Below are 12,705 nucleotides of genomic sequence, written 5' to 3' on the forward strand. Positions count from 1 at the left end.
TCTCAGTGAATAGGACTGTAATAGGACTCTGTGGTAATTAACTTGTGGCTTTTGTTAATGGCTTGATAATAATTATGCTTAAATGTTACATTATGAAATTAATATTGAGTTAATACAATTACTGGGGCATGTGTATAGAACAATATTTTCACAAATTTAAACTTTGTTAATTCTTTGAAACAATATTTTCATTATCTTGGAGGGATAGCAAAAAAAAAAAAAAAAGACTGCAGATCCATACCACATTATGGGTTGGACCGTGCAGTGTCTTGAGCACTCTTTCCCTGATCCAGCAAAGTACTTTTCTCTTATGTTTATTGGTAAAATTTCAGCTGGACCTATTTTCAGAGCAGGATATGAAACTGAATCTCACTTTACTTGCCCTATAATCTTGCATACCTTTTAATTGATATTGTATTGCTTGTGATTTTAAATTAAAATTTCTACTCCTGGCTCACAATGTCAGGGCATATAGGTACCATACAGTCACGTGGGTGGGAACGTTGAGCTTGCCTGTAGATGACATTCAGTGAATACAATTATAGTTGTTTAAAAGTTGGTTTCAGCAAAAAGTCAAAAATGAGGTATTAAGCTTAGGAATTAAAATTTACTCCTTTGGTATTGATTTTTGCTTGCCTCCCTTTAAAGCATAAATCTTAACATTTCTGCACTTATGGAATTACATAGGGACCATATTTTCATTCACAAATAGACATCTGAAAGGGCCCAGGTCTTGACTTCTGAACTATGTTTACTTTTTATTTATGGTTGTAGTACCAAAAAGAGATGCATAATTAAAGGAGGGTTGAGTGCAAAACTAAAAATCTGTTTCTGAGAACATGTTCTTTTGCCTCTTTTGCAGACCACAGCAATGGGTCATTTAACTTGAAAGCCCTTTCAGGAGGCTCTGGCTACAAGTTTGGAGTCCTTGCTAAGATAGTGAATTATATGAAGGTAGAGTCATTTTATTTCAAGTATAATTTTTCTGAAAATGTTTATACTTATTTATCCACTTGTCATCTCAGCAACATTAATATAAGCTGTCCTTTCATTGTAGCACTAATATTAAGAACTGTTATCAGACACGCAGAACTACTTGTTTAATGCCAAAAACATCATTAATACAAAAATTGTCATTGTAAGAATCCATGTTTGTATCCAGTGACTCCTACTCAAGTTTGCTCAGTTTAAAAGTAAGAAGATGGTTGAGAGTCTGCTGACATAAACCAGAGATGAGAACTGGTCTACGATTCAGGAACCATTTATGAAAAATTTCTTTCAGGGCTAATTTCTTCCATATGTTTAGGAATGTCAACTATCCTTAAATTTATAATTTGACTCATTTCCTGTCATCAGCTTTCATTTTAAGTGCTGTCTTTCATCGTAACAGACATTATACATTCATTTTCTTACTAAGCTTCCAGAGCAAAATTTTGAACATTCCAGACCTTGAATTAATATTTATTAAAATACTGTGTATCATGACTTTTTTTATTTTAAATTAAAACAGCAAATCCTGGGGGGGGGGGGATTGCCATAACATGCTACCAGTCTTAATAAATTGCTGTAGAGTTCATACTTTCACGAAGTACCTGCAGAGCTCTAATAGATAATATTTATTTTATCAGACGCGGCACCAGCGTGGTGATACACATCCATTAACTCTAGAAGAAATTTTGGATGAAACGCAACACTTAGATATTGGACTCAGGCAGAAACAATGGTTAATGAGTGAGGTAAAGAAAACAAATTTTCAGACTCTGACTAATGTAATAATAATAATACAATAATAATAGTAATAATAATAATACTCAACTCATATACATTTGCTTAATGATAAACTCTGTAATATAACTGTCCTGCTAAAATATAACTGTTCTGCTAAAAATGTTGTGTCCTCTTTACTTGTATTACTTCTCAAGAATCATCCAGTGCTGTAGTGATACTAGCTCTGAAACTGAAATTATTCTAAAATTGTGAAAGATTGTAAAAAGAGTCATGTGAAGAGCATTTACTAATCTTGGTATAAAGTTAAATAGTTCATTACTAATGCAATACAATGAGCCAATACTTGTCAAAGAATCTTAATATATATGTTAAATGCAAAACTGCTTCAGCATTTGAAGATCTTATATTAACCAAAGGAAAAAAGTTTGTTTAAAATAATATCTATAGATTCACAGTTATTTACTGGTCAAGAGCTTTAGAATTTTCATAATATTTTGGTGAGCTAAGGGGATGGAATGGTAGCAGCAGTTGGGGATTTTGGGCGGGGGTGTTAGGAGGTTATTGTTTTGTATATACTTTTTCCTTTTATGGAAATAGAGTATTTAACCAAATTGCCCCCATCCTCCTCCTCATAACACACTTTTTACCTCATGAGAATGAATGTCTTTATGGTCCTTCAGTATGCTTTAGCAAAGTAACATTCCATACATTGCAATGGTTTGAGTCTGGTGTCTTTAAATGTAATCTGCAAAATACAACACTGTTTTTCTTCTTCTGCTTCATTTATGAGTGAAACTTTGCTTACGTTTTTATTTAATACCGACTAACATAGACATATAGCAAGAAGACAATCAGTATATATAGTAGTGACATTAAAAAGACAAGATATAATAAAAGTAGTGTGGCTGTAACAAAAATATCTTGCAACATTCCACTGGCACTAATACTCCTGCTAAATCCCAGAGATGTTCACCTGTAGGGTACAATCCTGGCCCAAATTAAGTCAATGGCAATTCTGTTGAGGATTTCACCATTAGAGCATTGTCATGTAGATGCTAAGATAAGAAGAAAACACTTTGTTAAATTATTATTGCATTTATAAGTGATGATAGAGTGTGAACAAAGGCTCAACAGCATGGTAGTCTAGTAGGCTATTAACAGGCAAATTATGGCAGTTCACTTCAAAACTTTGGTGGTTTACATAATCTCTTGAGAATTTGGTAGGCTACCAAAGTTAGTTAACTTTTTTATGATGACTGTGTGTTCTCCCTCCTTTCTTCTTCCTGTGTCTCTTCTCTTTCTCCTTTCAGGGTCAGGCTGGCAGCTGCAGAAGAAACTAAGTAGGGTTGCTCTCTCTTACAGAAGAACTTCCATTGTGGTACTGGCTGTGAAACAGGAGCATATCTTTATCATTTCAATTGTCCATGAAATCCTGTTCAGTTTCACTCTGAAGTTGCCATCATGGGTAAAGTTCTTCTGTGCAGGAGGTCTGCTCTTCTCAATTTCTTCTGCATCTGCTGGTGCCGGTTGACACCAGTTGGGGAAGACTGACTACAGATTTGTTCATCCCAGGGTAATGTCTTTCACATTTGTAACCTCAATATGAGATCAGTGCGATACGTTGGGTAAATAGTTTGTTTGCATTTTATGTCCAGAAGAATTTTTGTATCCCCTGGTATTTTTATTCCTCTAATCTCCTTCCAAAAAGGAGCTGTGCAGCTTTTTCTAACACAGCTGCCGCAAGTGTCTTTGTGGATCTCCCAGCCTAAGGTGCATTGTATAAATAGTGCTTAACCCTCCTCTGTAAAGTAAAAAGTACCATCATGATGAATTCTGCCTGTACTGGATCTGAGATCCTGAATCCCAAGTCCACTTCCTAATCGTCATCGTTAATTGTCAGCTACAATATGTTGCTGGTGTGCCGTCATTGACAGATGACAAGTTTGTTTAGTCAAACATACATATACATGCATGTTTTTTCTGAAGTTTAAAACTTATGTCCCTATTACAGGCTCTAGTCAGCAATCCCAAAATAGAAGTTATAGATGGGAAATATGCTTTCAAACCTAAGTACAATTTGAAAGATAAAAAGGCTCTGCTCAGGCTCTTGGACAAGCATGACCAGCGGGGGCTGGGAGGAATCCTTCTGGAAGATATTGAGGAAGGACTGCCAAATGCACAGAAAGCCATAAAGGTAAGTAACACTTGTGACTCACAGTTCAATCTATTTGTCTTATCCAAGAGTAGGCTAGTGGGTGACTTGATCACAATGTGTAAGTACCTAGATGGGGAACAGAAATGTGGTAATAGAGGTCTCTTCAATCTAGCAGCCAAGGACATACCAAGACCTAATGGCTGGAAGTTGAATCTAGACACATTTAGATTAGAAATAAGGGGCACATGTTTAACAGCATGAATAATTAACCTTTGGAACAATTTACAAAGATTTGTTGTTCTCCGTCACTGGAAATTTTAAAATCAAGTCAGGATTTTTTTCTAAAAGATCTGCTCTAGGTCATGCAGGAATTAATTCAGGAAGCCATGTGGCCTGTGTTATACAGGAGGTCAGACTTCACAGTGGTCCCTTCTGGTCTTAAAAATGTCTGAATCAGTGATTTTTTTTACATACTGTAATTTTACTTCAAGATACTGCAGTGACTTATTTCCATTCTCTGGTAAACTGTCATAGCAGTAACTGATTCACTTTCACAAAAGCAGACTTGGTGGAGTGAAATGCAAAGCCTATGTTAATCAATGAAACAGCCTTGCCTGTCTATTGTAGTGTTGCCAACCCTCCAGAAGGGGCCTGGAGTCTCCCAGAATCAGCATCCATCTCCCATTGACTATTGAAAGCAATCCAGGAGATTTTAACAGGCTATTTTAAGCAAATGACATTATGTTATGGGGGGCAAAAAAGAAAATCTCCCGGAATAGCTGCAGTCAGAGTTGGCAACCCTGGTATTGCCACGTAGCCTGATCCTGGTCAATAGGAATCGAGTACTCAACTCAGATCTGCTTTTTTCAGGCTCAGGCCCCTGATTAGTTACTAAGGCCTTGTCTACAAACAAACTTGCACCCATTTACCTTAAAGTGTTTTAAATTGGTTCAGCTGAACCTGTGCAAATTTGTGTGTAGACACTCCTGTTTTAGTTTAATTGTGGTTTATTTTGATTTAGCTTAATCTGGTTCCTTAATCCAGTATTATGCATTGTTGTCTATTAGCTGGTCCATAGAAAGTAACAGCTTGATGCCAGCTAATTCTTTAGTTCTAGTGCTGGAAGTCAGTGCTGAAGGTCCTGGGGTTAAACAGAATAGAATTTTTTTTCCTTTTAAAAACATACATAGGAAATTACATACAAAACCTTATGTTAAAGAAATGTTTAGGCTGCAAAGTCAAAACTCAAAATGCCAAAATTAAGGTGGCCTGTGCAACCTCACTGCTGCCCATATGCAAATAGATTATGAGACAGTATGCAATCATGTAATTAAAGACTGTTTTTTCCCCAGGACCTTCCTTCATTCTTTGCAAAGGATGGGCCTGATCTAAGCATGAATCAGGGTTGTGTAGTGAATGAAGAGGTTGTTTGTATGACCCCTACCTTGTTTGTGGATAGAAGTTGGAAGATCTGTAGTGACTGAGGCAGGGGGTTGCAGGAAGAGAAAGGATACGGAGTGTCTGCCTGGAGAACTGGATTCATCCCTAACTCTGCCACAGAATTCCTGTGGTCTAGTGGGCAAGTCACTTACGCCAAACACTTCATACATGACCACTAATTATGAGTTTATAATTTTCTGGATGCCTTGCTTGAGACACCTGGGTCCTTATTTTCTGAAGTGCTGATCACTCACAACAGATGGCAGCTGAAATCAGTGGGAACTGTGGATGTTCAGCACCTCTCGCATCAGAGCAGTGTGGTCTGGAGGAGTGACCGTAATGCTGGGAGTCAAGAGACTTCTTCCACTGATTCACTCTGTGGCCTTAGGCAAATTACTTGCCTCTCTCTTTCAGTTTCCTTGTATATAAAATGGGATAGTGCTACTTTACTCTCCTATCAACTAGGAGTTCTGTTGACTGATTAGTTAATGTCTGAACGTGCTTAAGCAGAGAAATAGAAAATTACCTCCTACCTAGAAGTCCCTCATTTTACTAAATTCCTCCTGCAATATTTTCTAGTGCTCTCTGGGAAGTGGAGGACCAAGAACTCTGAGTTGAACTCCACTCCCTGTCTCCCTGTCTTTCAAATTGTTAAATGTTGTCTACCGAAGAATGTAAATCAGTGACCAATTCAAAATAAAATTCAGAGCCTTTAAAGCTACATATTGATATGTCATCTCACGAATTATGTGTAAATACTGCCTGTATTCTAAAGATCGAGTCTTTTGGGGCGGTCTTCCAGAGCGTGTTCTCACTTCTGAACAGTTTCCTGTGCAGGGACTTACTTCCTGACAAAGTGCTTGCCGGCTCAGGAGTGTCTTTGTTACATCAGAACACACTGAAGATGAAAGCCCTTGTGTCACAGCTGCTGTTTGTTGAAAACCATTCTCCTTTCTCAGTGTTTCCCACAGAAGTTGCCACAAACATCCTGTGTAGTGTAGAATCTGATTAAATCTTTGCAGGCTCTGTCCTTGAAGTGCTTATATTGTTGTTTTTTTAATTGTACTGACTGCTGCTCTAGGATCAATTTTAAATTAAAGTTTTCATCCATCCAGATTCATCCTAGGTGTTATCTCTTCTACTGAGGATCTTTCCCCCACCAGTGTGAACTTATTATTAACTGACTGTTCTCTTCTCTTGTTTTCACTGTTCTTGGTGACCTGCATAGTATTGCAAAATGTCCAGTTCTGTGGCATCCCTTACACGCTGCATCCTTTACTGGACTTTTTTTCCAACTGTGAATTGGTGTCTTACCACATCTTTCACAACTTTTCTATCGTTTGCTATTTATAAAGGTTCTTTGGTCTCCCACGCCCTAGTTGTGTACTGTTTTTACATTATGCACTTTATCCCATTGCTCCTTTCAATTTGTCCATCTCATCTTCACTTTGTCAAAGTTGTCAGACGTGGTGTCCATTTTGCTGCTAACATCTAAGTCTCATTGCTGCGTCCCTATAATTTCTTTCGTTCTCACTTTGTTAAAGCTTTCACTAATGCAAGATCTGGTAGGTGTATGGCAATACTCCAAAAAGAGCCTTTTTTTTTTTTTTTTTTTTAAATGTACGTATCCTACTGTTACATTATCCAGGATACAATCTGGACTGTTGAACAGCTGTGTCCCCACAATTCTCGAACCTTGGGTGCCTCTTAAACTGCTTCTCTGTGAGAGCAACCACTCCTGGTCTGCACACACAGCCTCCAGCATTTAAATCACTCCCAGCTATACTGTACGAGAGCTATGACCAGCCACCCATGAATTACACTATGGACAACACCAGCAAACTCCCAGTCCCAGACTTCCCCCCAGAAATGTGTATCTTGTTCTGCCCAGCACCCTCGTGGACAGTACCAGCTCATATAAAGTCCATCATTTCATTAATAGAAAATGATATGCACAAATCTTATCTCAAACGGAGTTTCCCAAACACACACTGGTTTAGATAAAACAAGTCTATTAATTTCAGAAAGATAGATTTTAAGTGATTACAAGTAATGAGTCATAAAAGTCAGAATTGCTCACAAGAAAATAAAAGATAAAACACAATATCTAATTTAACAAGCTAAATGAATTCAAAGCAAAGGTTTCTCTCACCACATGTTTTATCGGTTTTACTGGCTGGATTTCTTTCAGCTAGGACCCCTCCGCTAGTTCAGAGTTAATTTCCTTGTTCTTCAGGTGTTGTTGATGCCAGGGGCAGAGAGAAAGGGAGGGATATTTTGGGGCATCTGTTCCCCTTTTCTTATAGTTCTCTTTTTCTTTGAAAATCCTTTCCACCTGAGGTTCAGGAAACAAAAGGTCTGTGGGGAAGGGAACCTCGAGCTATTTCTTTGCCAAAATGCTGATTTCTTGCTCTCACCCTTTTTCCTGCCGAAGAATGTCCACTTAACCAGGCGATAATCCATTTGATTTTGTTGACACCTGTCTCAGGCATTGGTTTGCCTTTTGTCTCTGAGGAACTGGTTTGTGGCTGCATTTGTAAACTTGGAACATGTCTCAGTAGTGTTATACAGTACAATCTTATAACTTTATGTACAATCTTTCCACACACATTTTACTAGGACAGGAATGATCAGCAAATTATGAGTTTTCAAGTCATACCTCACAAGGCATACTTTGTACAAAATCCATCATAGTCTTGTAAAAAGGGTGAACATAGGGATACAGACTGTCACACCTATACACGCCCACATCCATATCATTTGAAAGCTTATGTTCTGTACATTTAGATGAGGTATGATGTGGAGCTGTCAAGTGGTGCAGTAAGCCTGTAGGCGAGGTGAAACAATGGTACCCAAAATGAGACAGTATCATTTTTTCATAGTTCCAGAAACACTGCAACAGGACTATGAATTTTCACTGTTTACATTAATTTCAACACCTTAATATTAGAGAGACAGAGTGGGTGGAGGAATATCTTTTATTGGATCAATTTCTGCTGGTGAGAGAGACAAGCTTTTGAGCTTACACAGATCTCTTCTTCTGGGTGGTTCAAAAGCTTGTCTCTCTCACTCGCAGAAGTTGGTCCAATAAAAGATATTACCTGACCCACGTTGTCTCTCTAATATCCTGGGACTGACATGGCTACAGCTACACTGCATACAACACCTTAATATGGTGTTTATTGGTCAAAGCTACCAAGTGACAAAGTATTAAAATACTTGTATTGGTTCTGTTTGTGCAAGTATTTTTTAGAAATGATGACGCTATTTAGCATGTGGCAAAAATGGCAAATATCAACGTTTTGCAGTATACTAACTCGAAATGTTTTCGCATCACATATTCTCAATTGTCAAAGTGGTTTACAAGTGATTATAATAGTTTTCTGTATTTTCAATTGAAATTTGCTGACCAGATGAGTCTCCCAGCACCAGCAGCAATAGATTCCATGCCCATAGTTCGTACTACGTAGGGGGTCAATATAAATGTACTTGAATTCCTAATGTAATGCTTCCCCATTCATAAGTTTGTATACATACAGTATAGCATCTCGTCTGCCTGGTGGAAGGTTTTATTTTGTAATTGCCTATGCATGCAGTACTAGCCTTTGAAATGTTTTAGAAACTAGATTTTTAATTCAGTGACAGTTATGCACAGGTCAGTATTAGTATTAGAGATGGCAGTACACAGCTTCAGATTATGAATATGCAAAAGATATGAGAGAAAGAAGTGGCCTAATAAAAAATAGTGAAGACAAAGACAACAAACAAGTCCTTACTTCTGCACTGAAGTCGGATGAAGAGCATGTTAACAGCTCTTACCAACCATGTCATCAACAATGTGACAAAACCCATTTGACCCTGAATCAGATCCAGAAGTGCTTATCGACATATCTACTGGACTGCATGTAAGATCAGATGTTCACGAGTCTGCCGAAAATAGGAGATGTTGGTGAAAAACAAATGGAGAGATTTACCGGAAGTATACTTGATTCTGATGGTTCAGGTAGCTTCTTCAGCCTAGTCAAGAAATTGACATCAAAATATTTGTTGACATGGCCAAGAAAACCAAAATTATGTCTGGCAAGGGAGGGACAATCACAGCAGCTATCAGTCCAGAAATTGTGTTCTGCAGAGCCCTGTACTTAGTAAGATGCAGAGATGATGTTTCAGTGGTAACTGTTCTTAGACACGGGTTCAACTGGGTGACTGTCCTTCTTGCATGTTGATGGAACAATGAGAGGAACAGACAACGCTGAATTAGGGCATCATCTTGAAGTTCAAGTTGAAAAAATCCATGAGCTAAGAGCATGCAACAAAGAAACCACAGTGTGCATCAGAGATGCCATGGCTGTTAAACAATTGATGGCTGGAGACAAATTTCACATGTGATGAATTGGCTGCTGAGTACTTGAGGCAGGTCCTAAGAAGATTTGGCAAAGCTAATTCTGTAATCAAAGTCTTTGACAGATGTGACAACAGTAACACTGTGAAAACTGCAGAAAGACTGTATCAGACAGATGGTGGTAATGCTGTGGAATGTGGCTAATGGTGCCACATTGTTAATGTTGCTAGTGTTCCTGTTCTTGGAGCTCCCATGTCAGCTGCACGAGCAGACAGTGCAGCAGTTTGCTCAGCAGACCTCCATGTTATTCATAAGAAAGAGCACAGGCTCGGTTCGGTGGCGACAGTGCTTGGCCAGGTTTATTGTCAACAAAGCACAGTACCGGCACCCCATAGGAGCTACAGATATGCTAACATTTGTGCCCGTGACAGTGGTATTAGTTCAATCAGGACACCAGGGTCCTGTCCCCTAGACCAGCACAAAGATGCCCCTCTTCTGACTTCTCCTTTTATGCACTGGTACAAACAAGTTACATATTACATTCCATATGCTTTTCATTATTATCCTGTACCTTGTACCTGCTAGTTTGAACAAAACCTCCACTTCCATTATCCTGTCATTCCCTCCTTATCTTACAAGCAATCTGTGTGCCCCTGTACCTTCTCCTAGGAATGTGTTTACACAATTACTTGAGAACTCTGGGTGTTCCTGTACTATCCCCTTAGGTCAGGAATGTGCTTACTTGGTGTTAACTAATACCTGGTGCATTGCTATTTTGCCAAGGCCAGGCCAGTTCTGGTTCACAGCCTTTGATTCATATGGTTAGTTATATCTACGGCTCCAGCAAGGCCTACAATATGTTCTAAGGTTTAATGCAAGAAATACCAGGTGATTGGTGGATGCCGTGAGCCTCCATGGAAAAAAATTCTAAACGTGGCATCCAACAAACAGTCGCTTGTAAATTTCCTGTGTGAATATATGGTTCAAAATGCACCTGAGAGTGTGGGAGCATTCCCAGTGCACATTTGTTCTTGCTGGAGGCTTTTCCAGTGGCGAAGTTGCAAAGTCTATCACCAGTAGAGGTGTTGAATCCCTGTACAGTATAGTACTCAAGAGGATGCAGACACAAGGATGCTTCTGCGTGCTGTATGTGCCAGGTGGCTTTTGGGTCTCTTGACGCAGGTTCGTTTGACACCTTGGCAAGGGTTAGACTAGATGACCCTTGCGGTCCCTTCTAACCCTATGGTTCTATGATTCTATTCACCATAGTAATTAGATGCATAGTAATTAGATCACCTGATGCAGATGTTTTAGTCCTTGTTGTTAACTACTTTCTGAAAATGGAACAAATACATAACATGGATTGAAACAACTGCCATTACCAGCATAGCTGACAAGCATCCTTTTATAACTGTGCATGCAATTTGTGATACACTCCTGATTCCTTCAACATACTTCCTGATGTATGTATGTTAACAGAATGTAACTCTGACTCATCCCTATTTTGGGCGGGGTGGGAATCTGTTGTTGCCAAAACAGAGGGATCTTACCACTTCAGAGATCTTGCCAAATTGGCAGAGAGTGATTGACAAGCCGCAATCTCTGCATCAAGGAAGTTGGTAGCAGTGCTATATAACCAGAGCTAGAGAGAAAAGGAGACTCGCGGAGACCTGAATTGCTCACACCACAATTCTAGCTATCAAAAAGGACAGGTCACTGGCCAAGCTCTCACTATGTGAGGACAGTTTGACGGGCCTGTCAAAAGAGCAAAGATTTGGACTTTGCACATAGGTAAACCAGACATTGGATCACCATTGCAACATGGATGGAAAAATATGGATGATGATCTACTTCCTGTATTCTTCGAGGGCTGCGTGGCATCTGAGCTGCTTACAAGACCTTATTTGTGCCTCTGTCAGTAGGGATTGCTGCACAATCAACTGTCAGTAGTTAAAACAATTTTCCCTGCACAGTAGTCTGTGAGCTCAACCCTAAAAAAATAGGGTACCGTTTGGGTGGGCAAAATCTCTTCCTGCATTTTGAATAGCTCTATGTCAACAGATGATCAAAAGTTTATGGTGGGCCTTCCTGCAGAGTAGCTTAGTGGTACAGTAGAATCTCAGAGTTACGAACACCAGAGTTACAAACTGATCAGTCAACCACACACGTCATTTGGAACAGGAAGTACGCAATCAGGCAGCAGTAGAGACCAAAAAAAAAAAAAAAAAGCACTGTGTTAAATGTAAACTGTTAAAAAAATAAAGGGAAGGTTTAAAAAAAAAATTTTTGACAAAATAAGGAAACTGTTTCTGTGCTTGTTTCATTTAAATTAAGATGGTTAAAAGCAGCGTTTTTCTTCTGCATAGTAAAGCTTCAAAACTGCATTAAGTCAATGTTCTGTTGTAAACTTTTAAAGGACCAATCAAAACATTTTGTTCAGAGTTACGAACATTTCAGAGTTACGAACATTCCCATGGCATTCATAACTCTAGGGTTCTACTGTGGAATTAAGCCTGGGTATTTTTTGCTAGCAGTCAAATTTTGAAAAAATTCTTAATATGAAGATTTTTTTTTTAATATAAGGACTTAAAAGACAGTCACTTTGTGTTTTATTCAACGCATTGTTCATTAGTAAGCAGAAAGGAGCATTTTGGTATCATAAGGACATCAATTTCAAATCTAAATCTACAGAATTAAACCATTCCTGCCATCTAAATACTACATAATGTAATAGAAATGTCTTTTCCAGGTTTTTTGAAGCTTTTTGAATGCTTCTAATGTTGTATGTTCTGCCATAACTACATATGACGAGTGACATATCAAGCCCACAATAATATAAAATGGATACATCACTAATAATCCAGTATTCAGCATTTGACCAGAAAGTCTGTGACATCCTGGCACCCCAATATTCACCACTATCATGTAATTAGGATATGTTTGTACAAAGTGTGCCTTGTGAGGTATCATTCTGAAAGTCTTGATCTGCTAGACAGTAATAGCTCATTGGATGGTACGTCCTGTCATCATCTATGAAGTT

The 12,705-nt window shown here is 38.6% G+C and overlaps 1 protein-coding gene across 1 annotated transcript in view; it reads left to right on the forward strand.

Annotated features, from left to right (window-relative positions):
• The window catches only part of GTF2E2 (general transcription factor IIE subunit 2), a 61,908-nt gene that overhangs the window by 32,102 nt on the left and 17,101 nt on the right, over window positions 1-12,705 (forward strand). The window contains exons 3-5 of the mRNA XM_077814873.1: window positions 863-954; window positions 1,629-1,736; window positions 3,740-3,922. Coding sequence (XP_077670999.1) covers window positions 863-954; window positions 1,629-1,736; window positions 3,740-3,922 — 383 coding nt within the window. The remainder of the gene's footprint in view (window positions 1-862; window positions 955-1,628; window positions 1,737-3,739; window positions 3,923-12,705) is intronic.

This window comes from Eretmochelys imbricata, chromosome 4, assembly GCF_965152235.1.
Source record: "Eretmochelys imbricata isolate rEreImb1 chromosome 4, rEreImb1.hap1, whole genome shotgun sequence".
NCBI classification, from domain to species: Eukaryota; Metazoa; Chordata; order Testudines; family Cheloniidae; genus Eretmochelys; species Eretmochelys imbricata.